General features: G+C 46.7%; 1 protein-coding gene across 1 annotated transcript; it reads left to right on the forward strand.

The window, feature by feature from the left end:
* The first annotated feature begins 211 nt into the window (after nt 1–211).
* On the forward strand, nt 212–17,808 carry LOC138278821 (avidin-related protein 4/5-like). Its single transcript, XM_069219331.1, has 4 exons — nt 212–304; nt 6,811–6,994; nt 7,915–8,035; nt 17,621–17,808. Exons 1-4 carry the CDS (start codon nt 230–232, stop codon nt 17,742–17,744), a joined length of 504 nt encoding a protein of 167 aa, XP_069075432.1. The 5' UTR covers nt 212–229; the 3' UTR covers nt 17,745–17,808.
* Nucleotides 17,809–18,321: the final 513 nt, after the last annotated feature.

Consider the following 18,321-nt stretch of genomic DNA (forward strand, 5'->3'; position numbering starts at 1 on the left):
TCCTCTTAAACCATGATTTCAAAGAAAAACACCATGTTGAGTATGCATCCTCCGCCCTGATATGATGAAACATTCCTTGGGTGTGGATCATCTGGTTTTAACAACATGTCGCAACAGGTTATTACTCATATTTTAATAGGGAGTCGACATGTTTTGGTAGCGCATGTCACATGCAGAGGTATATAAGAAAGTGGCACAGTGCATATGAATGTTCTTCTTTGACAGCACCATGGCTCTCCACTGCCTTTCCGGGATCATTGCACTGGTACTCCTAGTGGCTATCGCTAATTCTGCCCATGGAAAGGTAAGATACATTGAAATTATATTAAATTCGTAATCCTTCCTAGGATCCTGTAGGGTGACAAGCATCAGACCCTCATTTTAAGATTGGCGGTAAATGCCGCCTACCACCGCGGCGACGGCCGCCAAAAGACCGTTGCCGCGGCTAACATCCATCCGTCAAATTATGACCACAGCCGGAGTTCCGCCATAAGAAGGGCGGAAATCCGGCTGTGGCCATACTGGCGGATGGTGTTAAGGTGGCGCTGCTACCACCAGCTGCGCCACACCAGTAGACCGCCACCAGCCGTATTATGACAAATAATACGGCCTGGCGGTGTTCTGCTAGCGGGCTCTACTGGCTGTAGCAGCGCCCGTCCTGTTCCCCGACAGAAGACCCACTGGATGCAGGAAAGTTGGGTTTCCGACAGGGGAGGAGGTGGAGGGTGTTGTGTGTGTGTGTATGGGGTTGTGTGCATGAATATGTGAGTGTGTGCGTGAATGTGACTGTGTGTGTAGTGTTGTTTGCGTGGGTGTATGCATGTGTGAGAATGCATGTATGAATGGAAATGTGAATGCGTGTCTGTGTGTCAGTGTGAATGTGTGTACGGATGTGTGCGAGAATGAATGGATGCATGTGTGAATGAATGCATGTATGCCTGTGTGAGTGAGTGTTAGTATGCATGGAGCGTGTCTGTGAGTGTGCATGAATGGGGGTGTGGCGGATTGGAAGAGGGGAGCGTGGATGGAGGTGGGTTGGGGGGCAGCTGGGGAGTGTTTGGGGGGGTGGGTGATGTAAGAGGCTGGACTGGCTTGTAGTGAGTACCTAGGGGTACTTGCACCTTGCACCAGGCCCAGTTATCCCTTATTAGTGTATAGGGTGTCTAGCAGCAGAGGCTGATAGATAATGGTAGCTTAGCAGAGCAGCTTAGGCTGAACTAGGAGACGAGTGAAGCTCCTACAGTACCACTTAGTGTCATATGCACAATATCATAAGAAAACACAATACACAGTTATACTAAAAATAAAGGTACTTTATTTTTATGACAATATGCCAAAGTATCTCAGAGTGTACCGTCAGTGAGAGGATAGGAAATATACACAAGATATATATACACAATACCAGAAATATGCAGTATAGTCTTAGAAAACAGTGCAAACAATGTATAGTTACAATAGGATGCAATGGGGACACATAGGGATAGGGGCAACACAAACCATATACTCCAAAAGTGGAATGCGAACCACGAATGGACCCCAAACCTATGTGACCTTGTAGAGGGTCGCTGGGACTATTAGAAAATAGTGAGGGTTAGAAAAATAGCCCACCCCAAGACCCTGAAAAGTGAGTGCAAAGTGCACCAAAGTTCCCCAAAGGACAAAGAAGTCGTGATAGGGGAATAAGGCAGAAAAGACACAAACCAACAATGCAACAACGCTGGATTTCCAATCTGGGGTACCTGTAGAACAAGGGTGTAGGAAAGTACCATCTTGCCTGGCATGTTACCCCCATTTTTCACTGTATATATGTTGTTTTAGTTGTATGTGTCACTGGGACCCTGATAACCCAGGGCCCCAGTGCTCATAAGTGTGCCTGAATTTGTTACCTGTGTAGTGACTAACTGTCTCACTGAGGCTCTGCTAATCAGAACCTCAGTGGTTATGCTCTCTCATTTCTTTCTAAATTGTCACTAACAGGCTAGTGACCAATTTTACCAATTTACATTGGCTTACTGGAACACCCTTATAATTCCCTAGTATATGGTACTGAGGTACCCAGGGTATTGGGGTTCCAGGAGATCCCTATGGGCTGCAGCATTTCTTTTGCCACCCATAGGGAGCTCTGACAATTCTTACACAGGCCTGCCACTGCAGCCTGAGTGAAATAACGTCCACGTTATTTCACAGCCATTTTACACTGCACTTAAGTAACTTATAAGTCACCTATCTGTCTAACCTTTACCTGGTAAAGGTTGGGTGCAAAGTTACTTAGTGTGAGGGCACCCTGGCACTAGCCAAGGTGCCCCCACATTGTTCAGGGCCAATTCCCTGAACTTTGTGAGTGCGGGGACACCATTACACGCGTGCACTACATATAGGTAACTACCTATATGTAGCTTCACAATGGTAACTCCGAATATGGCCATGTAACATGTCTATGATTATGGAATTGCCCCCTCTATGCCATCCTGGCATAGTTGGCACAATCCCATGATCCCAGTGGTCTGTAGCACAGACCCTGGTACTGCCAAACTGCCCTTCCTGGGGTCTCACTGCAGCTGCTGCTGCTGCCAACCCCTCAGACAGGCATCTGCCCTCCTGGGGTCCAGCCAGGCCTGGCCCAGGATGGCAGAACAAAGAACTTCCTCTGAGAGAGGGTGTGACACCCTCTCCATTTGGAAAATGGTGTGAAGGCAGGGGAGGAGTAGCCTCCCCCAGCCTCTGGAAATGCTTTGTTAGGCCCAATAGATGTGCCCAATTCTGCATAAGCCAGTCTACACCGGTTCAGGGGACCCATTAGCCCTGCTCTGGCGCGAAACTGGACAAAGGAAAGGGGAGTGACCACTCCCCTGACCTGCACCTCCCCTGGGAGGTGTCCAGAGCTCCTCCAGTGTGCTCCAGACCTCTGCCATCTTGGAAACAGAGGTGCTGCTGGCACACTGGACTGCTCTGAGTGGCCAGTGCCACCAGGTGACGTCAGAGACTCCTTCTGATAGGCTCCTTCAGGTGTTGCTAGCCTATCCTCTCTCCTAGGTAGCCAAACCCTCTTTTCTGGCTATTTAGGGTCTCTGTCTCTGGGGAAACTTTAGATAACGAATGCAAGAGCTCATCCGAGTTCCTCTGCATCTCTCTCTTCACCTTCTGCCAAGGAATCGACTGCTGACCGCGCTGGAAGCCTGCAAACCTGCAACATAGTAGCAAAGACGACTACTGTAACGCTGATCCTGCCGCCTTCTCGACTGTTTTCCTGGTGGTGCATGCTGTGGGGGTAGTCTGCCTCCTCTCTGCACTAGAAGCTCCGAAGAAATCTCCCGTGGGTCGACGGAATCTTCCCCGTGCAACCGCAGGCACCAAAAAGCTGCATTACCTGTCCCTTGGGTCTCCTCTCCGCACAACGAGCGAGGTCCCTCGAATCCAGCAACTCTGTCCAAGTGGCCCCCACAGTCCAGTGACTCTTCAGTCCAAGTTTGGTGGAGGTAAGTCCTTGCCTCACCTCGCTAGACTGCATTGCTGTGAATCGCGACTTTTGCAGCTACTCCGGCCTCCGTGCACTTCCGGCGGAAATCCTTTGTGCACAGTCCAACCTGGGTCCACGGCACTCTAACCTGCATTGCACGACCTCCTAAGTTGTTCTCCGGCGACGTGGGACTTCTTTGTGCGACTTCGGGTGAGCACCGTTTCACGCATCCTCGTAGTGCCTGTTTCTGGCACTTCTCTGGGTTCTATCTGCTGCTAAGAGGGCTCCTTGTCTTGCTCGACGTCCCCTCTACCTCCTGGTCCAATTTGCGACTTCCTGGTCCCTCCTGGGCCACAGCAGCATCCAAAAACGCTAACCGCACGATTTGCAGCTAGCAAGGCTTGTTGGCATTCTTTTGGTGGTAAAACACTTCTGCACGACTCTACAAGGCAAGTGGGATCTGTCCTCCAAATGGGAAGTCTCTAGCCCTTTGCGTTCCTGCAGAAACCGCAGCTTCTTCTGTCCAGTAGAAGCTTCTTTGCACCCACAGCTGGCATTTCCTGGGCATCTGCCCATCTCCGACTTGCTTGTGACTTTTGGACTTGGTCCCCTTGTTCCACACGTACCCTAGATTGGAAATCCACAGTTGTTGCATTGTTGGTTTGTGTCTTCCCTGCATTATTCCTCTAACACGACTTCTTTGTCCTTAGGGGAACTTTAGTGCACTTTGCACTCACTTTTCAGGGTCTTGGGGAGGGTTATTTTTCTAACTCTCACTATTTTCTAATAGTCCCAGCGACCCTCTACAAGGTCACATAGGTTTGGGGTCCATTTGTGGTTCGCATTCCACTTTTGGAGTATATGGTTTGTGTTGCCCCTATCCCTATGTTTCCCCATTGCATCCTATTGTAACTATACATTGTTTGCACTGTTTTCTGAGACTATACTGCATATTTTTGCTATTGTGTATATATATCTTGTGTATATTTCCTATCCTCTCACTGAGGGTACACTCTGAGATACTTTGGCATATTGTCATAAAAATAAAGTACCTTTATTTTTAGTATAACTGTGTATTGTGTTTTCTTATGATATTGTGCATTTGACACTAAGTGGTACTGTAGTAGCTTCACCCGTCTCCTAGTTCAGCCTAAGCTGCTCTGCTAAGCTACCATTATCTATCAGCCTAAGCTGCTAGACACCCTATACACTAATAAGGGATAACTGGGCCTGGTGCAAGGTGCAAGTACCCCTTGGAACTCACTACAAGCCAGTCCAGCCTCCTACATTGGTTGTGCAGCGGTGGGATAAGTGCTTTGAGACTACTTAGCACTCTTGTCATTGTACTTTTCATAAGAGAAAAATATACAAAACAAGGTCAGTGTATATACACATTGCCAAAAAGTTTTGCATTTCCTCTTTTCACTCTTTTCTAAGTGCTGAAAAGTACTTCTAACTTTCTAAAAAGTTCTAAAAAGTTTAAAAAGTTTTTTTTCTCTGTCTTTCTAAAAGCTCTGATAAACTTTTTTCTCTTTTTCTATCACTTTAACTCTCTCTAAAAATGTCTGGCACAGGCCAAAATGTTGATCTGTCCAAACTTGCATATGATCACCTTAGCTGGAAAGGAGCAAGGAGTCTCTGCATAGAGAGAGGTTTGAGTGTAGGGAAGAATCCTTCCTTGGAACTGTTACTTAACATGCTTAGAGAACAGGATAAGGCTAGAAGTGCCCCATCTGTAGAAAAAGTAGCTAATGGTTCCCAATCTGATCCAGGGACTCCCCCAGGAAGAGATTCAGGAAAGAAACTTCCTAGCCTGGCCATTACTAGACAGTCTAGCATAGTTGGTAATGATGAAGAGCCACACCATACAAATAGTGTTGTCTCACATCATAGCAAAAGCATTTATTCTCACCACAGTGGTACTGATGTTTCTGTTAGCCAAGCTGTTAGGGTGCCCTCTGTAAGAGACAGGTCTCCTTCTGTCCATTCTCACCATACTTCTGTTTCAAGGCATGTCCCTCCTACAAGGTGTAGTAGCCACATGTCCTTCACAGCTCTCTGTGCTCAATAGAAGGATCACAATTTATGAACTGCGAGTAACAAAAGGATCTCTGTGTTAAAAGCAGTAACCCACTTACCTGCTACATACAATGCACATGTGTCCCCTGCATGTTACATGATGTCCTTTGCAGAAGACACTCTAACCCTCTCTGCTACTTTAATTCAACACTGGGACTGGGCGCTGCAGAGATCCCTGCAGCAAATGTGTAACCTCCAGAGCTATCCTACCGTTATCAGTACTGGCTGAGATCTAGTTGGAACACAAAGGTCTCTGCAGCGGGTGCCTTAACCCCATCAGATATTTTAAAATGCAGACTTTGCAACCAATTAAGCAGAACAGATTTACTGCCACATTTCTCCTTCTTGACAATTTCTTTGTGGCAGGGTTTTAAAAAATACATTTTCTTAGTTGAGGCCAATTTTTTGAGTCAGGGTTGTGACAACCCCGACACAAAATATCATTTGTTAAATATTGTAATGTGGTCACGTGTACTCACGATAGACCTGCTAAACATGTGCGTGCGGTGTTAAGATCTGATGCCACTTCTTGGGATGTCACTTCCTGTGAGGTCATGGATTGTGATGTCACTTCCTGTGATTCTGTGTGTGATGTCATGTGCTGTCACGTGCCATGATGTCACTTGCTTAATGTCCAGCTTGGTTAGTGGCCCCACTTCTATTTTAGGACTTGTGCCCTGAGCTGTGCCTGTTGGTATGACAATAACGTCATGCATTTCCTGATGTTTGTGACCTCTGCCTGTTGGCATGACCATGACGTCACTCGCACCCTGCTTTGTGGTGGACTAGCCTGGTGATAGAGTCATGCCCCTGTTGGAGGGTCGAGGTGTGAAGATGTGACTGTGACTGGCTGGTGCTCTCTGCAGCTCTTGTGGTCTGTAGTGACCTCACACTCGTCTCTTCCCTCCAGTGCAGCCTTGGGGGGTCCTGGAGGAGTGAACATGGCACCCTGCTGTGTGGTGGACTAGCCTGTTGATAGAGTCATGTCCCTGTTGGAGGGTCGAGGTGTGAAGATATGAGTGTGATTGATGCTCTCTGGTGCCCTCTGCACCTCTTGTGGTCTGTAGTGCCCTCACACTCGCCTCTCCCCTCCAGTGCAGCCTCGGGAGGCCCTGGAGGAGTGAACATGGCACCCTGCTGTGTGGTGGACTAGCCTGGTGATAGAGTCATGCCCCTGTTGGAGGGTCGAGGTGTGAAGATGTGACTGTGATTGGCTGGTGCTCTCTGACCCTCTTGTGGTCTGTAGTGACCTCACACTCTCCTCTCCCCTCCAGTGCAGCCTCGGGGGGTCCTGGAGGAGTGAACATGGCACCCTGATGACCATGCGCCTTAGGGTCAACGGGATCATCACCGGCACCTACCAGTCATCCAGCAAAGCCCCGACGTCTGTGCTGATTGGATACCAGCAGCAGGGCGACAACCCAACCTTCGGAGTGACGGTCAAGAACAGCGCTGCACGTGAGTACTGCGCGGCGCTATGTCTTCTCGGCGCTGTGGGAGGCGCACGCCCCTTCTGCGCCCCCTTCTCCCTGTTTCTACTCCCTCCCCGCCTACCTTACACCCCTTTCCTCTTCTTGGGATGTTTTGAACTGTTGCTCTGACATCAGCATCTCACGGGGGTGTCTGGGGAGGGGGGGGGGGGGGGGGGCAGGTACAGGTCACTTCTGCTGACGTCAGCATCTCCTGGGGAGTGGATGGGGAGGGGGCAGGTACAGGTCACTTCTACTGACATCAGCATCTCAAGGGGGTGGATGGGGGGGGGGGCAGGTACAGGTCACGTCTACTGACGTCAGCATCTCATGGGGGGTGGATGGGGAGGGGGCAGGTACAGGCCACGTCTACTGACGTCAGCATCTCATGGGGGGTGGATGGGGAGGGGGCAGGTACAGGCCACGTCTACTGACGTCAGCATCTCATGGGGGTGGATGGGGAGGGGGGGGGCAGGTACAGGTCACGTTTACTGACGTCAGCATCTCATGGGGGGTGGATGGGGAGGGGGCAGGTACAGGCCACGTCTACTGACGTCAGCATCTCATGGGGGGTGGATGGGGAGGGGGCAGGTACAGGTCACGTCTACTGACGTCAGCATCTCATGGGGGGTGGATGGGGAGGGGGCAGGTACAGGTCACGTCTACTGACGTCACAATGTGACTGCACGCACCTTAAGAACTGCCGTCAAAAAATAATGTCTGTAAGTGATGGACATCTCTGCTTAAAATATCTGATCTTAGGCAAATATTCTATTTCACCAAAGCTTTCTTTTCTTCATTATGGCATATGAAATCAGGTTCAGATGTGTGAGATCGGACTAGCAGTTGTACACAACTATCACTTTATTAAACCCTTTTCTCACCGTGCCTTGCTCCCCTCTCTTGCAGCCACCATCACCATGCTGGCAGGGCAGTGCTACACAAAGCCTGATGGAGAACCAACCCTGAGAACCACCTGGATCCTGAGAGAGCCCATGGGAAACCTGACAGAGGACTGGAAGAGCTCACGGTGAGGGGGGGCACTGATGTGTGGGTGGGAGAGCTGCCCAATGGGGGGAGCAGATCTCCCTACTCCGTATCATAACCAGGCTCGAGTCCCGGCGCCGGCTCAACATCCTGTGATTCTGGGAAAATCACTTAATCTGCCCACGAAGAATGAATGTGTCTTTGTGTTACGTAACTGGTGCTCATGTAAAGCGCTTCAATGCCTTCGGACGAGTTAGCGCTATAGAAAACTGCAAAAAAAATGGATGACGTGTCCCTGAGTCTTGCATGCATTAGGGTCTCTGTACTGCTCACTTCTGGCTTCCAAGCGCTTTGATCCATAGCTCTTTCCTTGCCCCTTTGCAGGTAACTGACAGCACTGACTGTGGTTTGTCTGGATAGCTCTATGTAACTCTTTCCGGTCAGGGTTAGCGGCAAAATTGTGACGCTAACCCTGAACAGTACCTATGGGCCCTTTGAAAACAGTGGTGGGCCCCCTTTTAACGCCTGCTCTGAGCAGGCTTTAAAAATGCAGAAAAAAATGATGCAAAGAAATCTTCTAGATTTCTTTGCCCATTTTTTCAGCCCCCCTAACGGGGGAACGCCCCCAGTGCATACATTATGTTTGGTGCAGGTATAATGTGGCGCAAGGGATTACAAAGTGGTGCAATGCATGTATTGCAGGACTTTGTAAATCTGGTGCAGCGTTTTTGCCATAATTTCGTCACATTAGCGTCAAAAAAATGATGCTAATGTGGGGATATTATGGCTCAAGGGGCTCTTACATCTGCCCCATGTTTCATCATAACCCGCATTGCATCACTTTTCTTCGTATTTTCAAGATACATTTCATCAGTGGTTGAAGCGCATTAAAAAAGTATGGGACCCTTGATGCTGTGTGCAAAGGGGCGTGGTTAGTGAGCGTGGAGGTGGGGTCAAAGGCGTGGCAAAAAAACTAAACATTCTGTTTCCTTTCTCAGTCTTTCACCTTCAGGTAACTACGTACAAAATATGGCACAGGTTAAATAAGAAATAAATTCATGTCAGGTTAATCAGTGGGCTACCGTACACCACAAATCCTGTTGGTTAATGCTCTGCAGAGGTCTGTGTGTAACCAGAGAGCCTCTGAACTGACTCCTGGGTGGTGCAGCGGAGAACAGTGACTTGTGTATGTCTAGTGCTACGGGGCCCCAGCCAGTGACAGAAGTCACTGAATATGTAAGTCATTTTTTTTAAATTGGATTGCACACAGTTTTAGATATATTGCTACTAAATGTAGAAAAACATTGAATATAAAGTGGTTCCAAAATCTACATTTTGGTAACATTCAGACTGTACATAGTATATTTTTTATAACTGTCCATTAAAAGCTACACTTCACATCTGAGCTGGTAACTCCCTTGCAATACCACCCAAAAAGAATAAATCTGTGTCATCAGGAAGCTTCAAGTTACTCCATCATTTAAAGCCAATGCTGGCTTCCAGGCACCCTTTACATTTACAGATTAACCAGTAGTGCACATTTATTTCAGGCAGCAGTCCCCTGGCAGGAAGGCTTGTTTAGCCGTCTGCCCCTCCTCGGTTTCACAGACTCCCTGCCTTACATTTCAGCCCAACCATGTCAACTCTCGGAATTAACCATTCTGGAACGGAGCTCTTTTCCGAAAAGTAGGGGAACCATTTTTCTTAAATTAAAAAGTATGGGCTTGTCGTGCCCATCTGATCCCTCCCACTTCAACCACTACACTTCATTTAGAATTATCTGCATAAAGAAACGTCTTTATTAAAAAAACCTTGTTATGCGTACAATAAATAGCAGTAAAGAGCAAACACAATGCAGATGAAGTGCAAAACAGGATCTCTGCGTCCATTTCATGAGGAGCGTTAAATACCACTGGGGTCTGAGGGCCCCTCACATCACCGTCCCTCGAACGCTAAGTAGAACCATCTAAACCTCCTTCTGCCTCAGTACTAATGACACCCTCAGCAACAAAACCTGCACCTTGAGGACACAGTGACACAAGCAACACAATGGATGTCCAGGCAGAGCCGTTACTTATGCCAAGACAAGGTGTGTTACCTTCAGGACACTTATCTTGTAGACACAACTTACAAAACAGCAGGTCCCACCACCATCCACTCCAGAGATACAGCTCAAATGTGCAGCTAGGGCCATAGAATGTTTACCACAAGTCCAATAATTGTGGAAATACTTTGAAGATTAACAGTAAGTGATGAGAAATAAAAGTATTTGGTGAGGACCGGGTGGCCTCCCCACAGATCTCCTGCAGAGAAGACCCTGCTGCCTCTGACCAAGAAGTGGAAACTGACCTAAACATTTTCTGAAACTAGGTGGTCACTTGAAGTGTAACCTTGTGGGATCGCTTGCCAAACCCTTAGAAACGCCTGACCCTTCTGCATGTCTGATAGGTTTATAACAAATGTTTTTGCTGTTCTGGGAGAAGACTGCAGTCGATGATGAACCTCAATGAATCAATCTGTCAATCATACTTTATAAAGCACACTACTCACCCGCAAGGGTCTCAAGGCGCTATGCGGCTTTGATCCTCTTTGCTTCAGTCGAGGAGCCAGGTCTTAAGGTCCTTCCTGAATTGAGGTAACAATGGTGACTGCCTGAGATGAAGAGGAAAGGTGTTCCAGCTCTTTGCCGCGAGGTAGGCGAAGGGTCTTCCTCCAGCCGGGGTCTTCCGTATACAGGGTACGGTGGCTAGAGCAGCTTGAACCGCCAGACCAGGTTCTCCCTTGACTGGAACACCAGAACCCAGGACCAGTGTCACCTTTATTAGGGTTCTTCAGTAGGATTAGAGAAGTCTGCAGATGTAAGTGCCTTCTCAGTGTCAGATCTTACTCTCACCTGACTGCAGGGGTGAGACGTTCATGTAATTCTAGGGGTCTGCAGATGTAAGTGCTGTCTCAGTGTCACATCGTGATCTCACCTGACTGCAGGGTGAGACATTCGTGTAAGTCTAGAGAAGGCTTCAGATATAAGTGCTGTCTCAGTGCTAGAGCCTCGTCTCCCCTGATGGAGTGGAGAGACATTCAGGTAAGTCGAGGTTGGGCAGCAGATGTGAGTGCAGTCTCAGTGCTAGATGCTGGTCTCACCCAACTGCATGGGAGAGACACTGATGTAAGTCAAGAGGGGCTTCTCAACAATTTGTTGCCCTTCAGAGTGGCATGTGTTTGTAGCAGAAAAGTACACAGATTTCCTTGCCTTCTGGGCAGGGATGGTTAGGCCATTTTGTTTCTGCTATTTTAATCTGCTCTTTTTTGGACTTCAGTTTATCACTATATCATGGGTCACAATGGGCCTAAGGCCTGGAGTGCCATCAGAGGACATTACCACCTCTTGTAAAACCGAAGCACATCGTCACAGCTCAACTCTCTCCTCCAAAGACCAACAGATTCAACTAAATATGGTGGTCAGGCTTCCTGGTCATGGCTCACTTGAAAGCCCAAGGCAACCATTGCGTGACATCTATCGAGATCACGCAATGAGAGGTTGGTCAATAATTTTAGGATCAGACCCGAAAACTATGATGTGGTTGGTAATTGTTGGCTGCCAGTTTCACATATCCTTGTACTCAGTATTCCAGACTGAGAGCCAGACCAACTGAGCCTGAGGGACATCTGCACTTTGATCACATCTGAAGGGACTTGTCTCAGTACGCTGGACCAGGATTAGAGGCGCTGCTCCTGCTGTCCTGGATCCAGGATGTGGTGGTGGTGTGGTGGGGGGGCTGGGGAGGGGATTCAGAAACTACACAGTGCTCTTCATTGTGTCTAGGATGTGTCAGAAGGCCTACCCAGTGAGTCATCAGCCAAGACTCATGGTGATGGAGACAGGCAGGGACATCTTAAGGGTTTGGTGGGCCCAGAACAACTTTGAATATATGATCCAGCGTCACCTCTTTCATGTGTTCTTTGGCCAGGTCACTGACAGTCCACAGGTAGACTATTCCACATTCTAAATATGTTTATATCGAATACTCAGCGATAGTGAAATGGTTTCAAGATTTAACACAGAAGCAGCTCACTAATATTACTGAAAATAGTGTCTGTGACCCCCCCCCGTTCTCTTATGTGCTGGCCTGTTTTGGTCTAAAAGAGGGGTTGCATGAAACATAAACACAACGAGCCAGATCTACAAGAAAGTGTGCAGTCCCTGCCCCGCCTAACGACACCGCGGTTGGCTCGTTTCCACAACAGCGTTATTGTGGCACTTTGCTGGATTACTATTACTGCTACTACTGCTACCTCTACTACTACTACTGCTGCTACTACTACTGGTAGTACTATTGCTATTTCTACCTCTTCTACTATTTCTACTACCACTACTCTTGGTATTACTGCTACTACTACTACCTCAACTATCACTACTACTATTGCTACTGCTACTATTACTACCTCTACTACTAATACTATGACCTTTACTACTACTGCTATTTCTACCTCTACTACTTGTAATACCACTACCATAACTATTACTGCTACTGCTTCTACTACTACTATTACCACCATTGCTATTACTACCACTATTACTACTGCAGCTAATACTACTGCAACTATTACTAATACCTCTACTGCTACCACTCCTATTAATGCCACTATTACTACTGGTGCTACTACTGCTGCTACTACTGCTACTACTACTATTTGTATTACTGCTGCTACTACTAGTTCTACTACTACTGCTAGTACTACTAGTATTTCTACTGCTACAACTATTCATACTACCACTACTCTTGGTATTACTGATACTATTACTACTATTACTACCTCTACTACTACTAATACTACTATGACCTTTACTACTACTACTACTTCTACCTCAACTATTACTTATAATACCAGTACTGTAATGATTACTGCTACTGCTGCTACTACTACTATTATTGCCACTGCTACCACTACTTGTAATACTACTACTATTACTACTGCTGCTATGACTAATGCTACTATTACTACTACCTTCACTACTATAGCTCCTACTACTTCTACTACTATTACTGCTATTATTGCTACAGCTCCTACTACTGCTCCTACTACCTCTACTACTATTTGTATTACTGCTGCTCCTACTGATGCTGCTACTACCGCTACTAATACTACGACTCCTGCCTCTACTACCACTACTAATACTATTGATTCTACTACTTCTACCTCTACTATTTCCACTACTACTATTACTACTAATGCTGCAGCTGCTACTGCTAATACTACTGCTACTACTATCTTTACTACTACTAATACTACTGCCACTACTACTGCTAGTACTACTGCTATTTGTTCCTCTACCACTACTTCTACTACCACTACTGTTACTGCAACTATTACTCCTACTACCTCTACTACAGCTACTATTACTACTGCTGCTAATACTGCTACTACTACTCCTACCTCTACTACTACTGCTACTACTGCTATTACAACTACTGCTACAGGAGAGAACTAAAGAGTGGATCCGAGGGTCCTATTTTTATACCTGTTGCCAATGCCTGCACACCTGCCCTGGCCCCAGTCTATCTGCAATCATAACAGGCTAGAGTGAGGGTCTTTAAAGTGCAAATGTAACAGGTGACAGCTCTGCCCCTCCGATCAAGTCAAGATGGCCCATCTTGCCAACACCCAATGTCTCTATTGTATAGCAGTTTGGGAGGAATACACAAAGGCCATCTGCCAACTACAACTAGTCATGTGACTCAGAAAACAGGCTGCAGGCACCAATGGGTTAGTTCATGCAAAAAACAAATGTCTAAAAGTGGCATTTTCATAACTGTCACTCAAAATCTGAGTTCATTATAAAAAGGCATTTTAAATTATAAATGTTCAGACACCAAACATGAGAATACCTGCTCTCAAACGAACTTTAACACGTAATAAATGTAACATGGTGACCCAATGCTATCCCATGGGAGAGGAAGCCCTTGTAATAGTGAAAAACAAAGTTGAGAGTTTTTCACTACCAGGAGAAGTAAAACTTTAGAATATATGTCCAACTTTTTAAAATACAATACAACCTTCCCTATGGGTTGTTGAGGGCCTACCCTAGAGATGACTTACATGTATTAAAAAGGAAAGCTTAGGCCTGGCTAAGGGTTTATTTTGCCAGGTCTAAATGGCCCTTTAAAACTACACAGACGAGCTGCAATGACAGGCCTTGGACATGTCTTAAAGAGCTACTCAAGTGGGTGGCACAATACGTGTTGCAGGCCTACTAGTAGCATTTCATTTGCAGGCCCTGAGTACCCGTAGTACCACTTTACAAGGGTCTTATAAGTAAATTAAATGTGCCAATTGGGTGTTAGCCAATTTTACAATTTTTAAAGGAGATAGTGCAAGCACTTTAGCCCTAGCTAGACGTGTGTTAAAGCCACCAAACATTGAAGTTAGTACAACAGGAGGGTTAAAGGCAAAAGGGTATGGGATGACCCTGCAGAGAGGGTCAAATCCAACAGGAATTGTAGGGCTTCACTTAGTTTCTGTTCTGTTTCCAAAACCCTCTAAGGCCCCAGGTCTCAGGGAGTCATGGGGTTACCATGACAACTACATTAATACTTTTCTAAGGGAATGTTTGGGGAATTTAATGAATAAATCACAGTTCTTGGTTTGTTTTGACATCTTGCAAAGCCTTATTGGGCTCTACAGTGTCACGGCATTCTGGCACACCCATTGACTTGGTGTTCTCTTCTCATGTCTGGAACTAAAACTTGGATCAGGGCTGCAATGCGACTAAGGATCTCACTGAGGAGCTAGAAAAATAATGTTATGTAGAGTAATTCCAACACGGTGCATTTTCACAGATTAAGGATGCATTTAGTGATATGAAGCCTCATGGTACTTCATATATCATCAGCCAGTGTGGCCCCTTTCACGGTCATTGCCTTATCTGGAAGGATTTCAATCAATTTAAAATATCGGAAATTGAATGATTTCATTTTTTAATACATCACCTTCTCAAATTAAACACCCTAAACATATGTCAAAGAATGCTAGCTAAATAATGGTACAACACAGCCTGTGGATCTGTGGTACTTTTGGGAAAAGATGTGATGACTCCGTATTGTGTATAGTGAAACGGATAGTTTACATGTATCTACCTAATGAGGGCTGATTTTATACAAATCCTTAACCTATCCACTCTCTGGTATCATTTCATCATTACCCCCTTCCCTCAGCGCCTTGAGACCCTCACCGGTGAGTAGTGCGCTTTACAAATACTCTGATTGATTGATTAATTATATTAGAGAACCTTCATCAGGACAGAAGACAGAGAATGCATGTGAAATGTGTCACCTGTGATCTTAAACAGGGAGGAGAGTAGTTTATGAAAACTTTCAATTAGATGTCTTTCTCAAGGGGGTCCCAGCTAGTACAGGGAACCCTTGTTTCATGTTGTTGGCACAGCAGAGTCATGGGGTTTATATTACGTTAAGGGGGAAACTGATGACAAAGTTACATCAGGTGACTACACTCTACAAGGAACTAGCGTGTACAAGATGCAAGGGCACTGTGAAGTGTGCCAGTAAGCAATACCCTCTTTTGTAGTTAACATGCTCTTTGCATGTGTGCTTGTCTGCATGTGTGCTCTCTGCACGTGTGCTTGTCTGCATGTGTGCTCTTGGAATGTGTGCTCTCTGAATGTGTGCTCTTGGAATGTGTGCTTTTCTGCATGTGTGCTTGTCTGCATGTGTGCTCTTGGAACGTGTGCTTGTCTACATGTGTGCTTGTCTGTATGTGTGCTCTCTGCATGTGTGCTTGTCTGCATGTGTGCTTGTCTGCATGTGTGCTCTCTGCATGTGTGCTCTCTGCATGTGTGTTTGTCTGCATGTGTGCTCTCGGAATGTGAGCTTGTCTGCATGTATGCTTGTCTGCATGTGCTCTCTGCATGTGTGCTCTCTGCATGTGTGCTTGTCTGCATGTGTGCTCTCTGCATGTGTGCTCTCTGCACATGTGCTCTCTGCATGTGTGCTTGTCTGCATGTGTGCTTGTCCACATGTGCTCTCTCTGCATGTGTGCTCTCTGCATGTGTGCTTGTTTACATGTGTGCTCTCTGCATGTGTGCTCTTTGCATGTGTGCTCTCTGCATATGTGCTCTCTAAACGTGTGCTTGTCTGCATGTGTGCTCTCTGAATGTGTGCTTGTCTGCATGTGTACTATCTGCATGTGTGCTCTGTGAATGTGTGCTTGTCTGCATGTGTACTCTGGATGTGTGCTCTCTGCATGTGTGCTTTCTGCATATGTGCTCTCTGCATGTGTGCTCTGTCTGCATGTGTGCTCTCTGCATGTGTGCTTGTCTGCATGTGTGCTCGCTGCATGTGTGCTTGTCTGTATGTGTGCTTGTCTGCATGTGTGATTGTCTACATGTGTCCTCTTTGCGTGTGTACTTGCTGAATGTATGTTTGCTGCATGTGTGCTTGTTACATGTGTGTTTGTCTGCGTGTGTGCTTGTCTGCATGTGCGATTGTCTACATGTGTCCTCTTTGCATGTGTGCTTGCTGTATGTGTGCTTGCTGCATGTGTGCATGTTACGTGTGTGCTTGTCTGCATGTGTGATTGTCTACATGTGTCCTCTTTGCATGTGTGTTCGCTGCATGTGTGCTTGCTGCATGAGTGCCTGTTGCATGTGTGCATGTCGGCATATATGATTGTCTACATTTGTGCTCTTTGCATGTTTGCTCTTTGCATGTGTGCATATCTGCATGTGTGATTGTCTACATGTTTGCTCTTTGCATATGTGCTCTTTGCATGTGTCCTCTTTGCATGTGTGCTTGCTGCATGTGTACTCTCTGCATGTGTGCTTGTTGCATGTGTGCTTGTCTGCATCTGTGATTGTCTGCATGTGTGCTCGCTGCATGTGTGCTCTCTGCATGTTTGCTCTCTGAATGTGTGCTCTCGGAATGTGTGCTTGTCTGCATGTGGGCTCGCTGCATGTGTGCTCTGCATGCGTGCTCTCTGCATGTGTGCTTCCCTCATGTGTGCTTGCTGCATGTGTGCTTGCTGCATGTGTTGTCTGCATGTGTGATCGCTGCATGTGTGCTCTCTGCATGTGTGCTCGATACATTTGTGCTCTCTGCATGTGTGCTCTGCATGTGTGCTAGCTGCACGTGTGCTCTCTGCATGTGTGCTCGCTGCATGTGTGCTCTCTGCATGTGTGCTCTCTGCATGTGTGCTCGCTGCATGGGTTCTCTCTGCATGTGTGCTCACAGCATGTGTGCTCCTTGCATGTGTGCTCTCTGCATTTGTGCTCTCTGCATGTGTGCTCGATTCATGTGTGCTTGCTGCATGTGTGCTCGCTGCATGTGTGCTCTCTGCATGTGTACTCTCTGCATGTGTGCTCTGCATGTGTGCTCTCTGCATGTGTGCCCGCTGCATGTGTGCTTACTGCATGTGTGATTGTTTACATGTGTGCTCTCTGCAAGTGTGCTCTGCATGTGTGCTCGCTGCATGTGTGCTCACTGCATGTGTGCTTGGTTTGATTCCTTTTCTATCTTCTGTTTTCAATATTGAGAACAATATGCCAGCATTACCCCTCTTTGTTTTCTACTCTTCATGACATCTTCCTAACATATTTGTTATTCCTGTAACACAGGTTTGGGACCGCCAGTTTCTCAACGAATGATAATGTAAATGGTGAAGCGGCAGGACAGTGGACTGGGGGCCAGAGTCAGATACACCGCACCCCGAAACCAACTGAAGGCAAAGTGAAGAGCTAGTGTTGGGTGCAAAGCCTGCTTCTGACACCCTGAGAATGCCACATCCATGGATGCTGTGTTCAGCAGCCTCTCTTCCACCATTAATGGCTTCTTCAAATGTATAGTTCATTTTAAATATTGTTAATAAAACAGTTGTGAAGGTGCTCGTGTGTATTTGACTTTGTAGCCATTTGTGTAGAGGTGAACACCTCCAGGATAAGGACATTAATATTCTCTTTCAAATGTGCATTATTTCAGCCTACACAATACATGCAATGCCCTGGTTAAGAGCAAATTATATGACATTGATTTCACTATGTGGGCCTATTAGTACCTCCTTCTTCTTTCCGTCACCTGACTTCTCTTCATATGTAGCTTCCATTGTCCTCTCCACATCTCATGCCTTCTTCTCCTGATGTATCCTTAATGATATACCTCACCCTACCCGTGGCCAGCTCACACTCCTGGGATTGAGGTTGTCTTTAGGTGCTCTCTCTGCACATGACAGATGAGCAGAGTCAGGTGTGAACATACATTCAACCCTGACATGGACACTTACTCCACCCAAGGTTGATTCCTGAAGGGTGGTGACCAAAGG

The sequence above is a fragment of the Pleurodeles waltl genome, unplaced genomic scaffold (assembly GCF_031143425.1).
Source record: "Pleurodeles waltl isolate 20211129_DDA unplaced genomic scaffold, aPleWal1.hap1.20221129 scaffold_65, whole genome shotgun sequence".
Taxonomy (NCBI): domain Eukaryota; kingdom Metazoa; phylum Chordata; class Amphibia; order Caudata; family Salamandridae; genus Pleurodeles; species Pleurodeles waltl.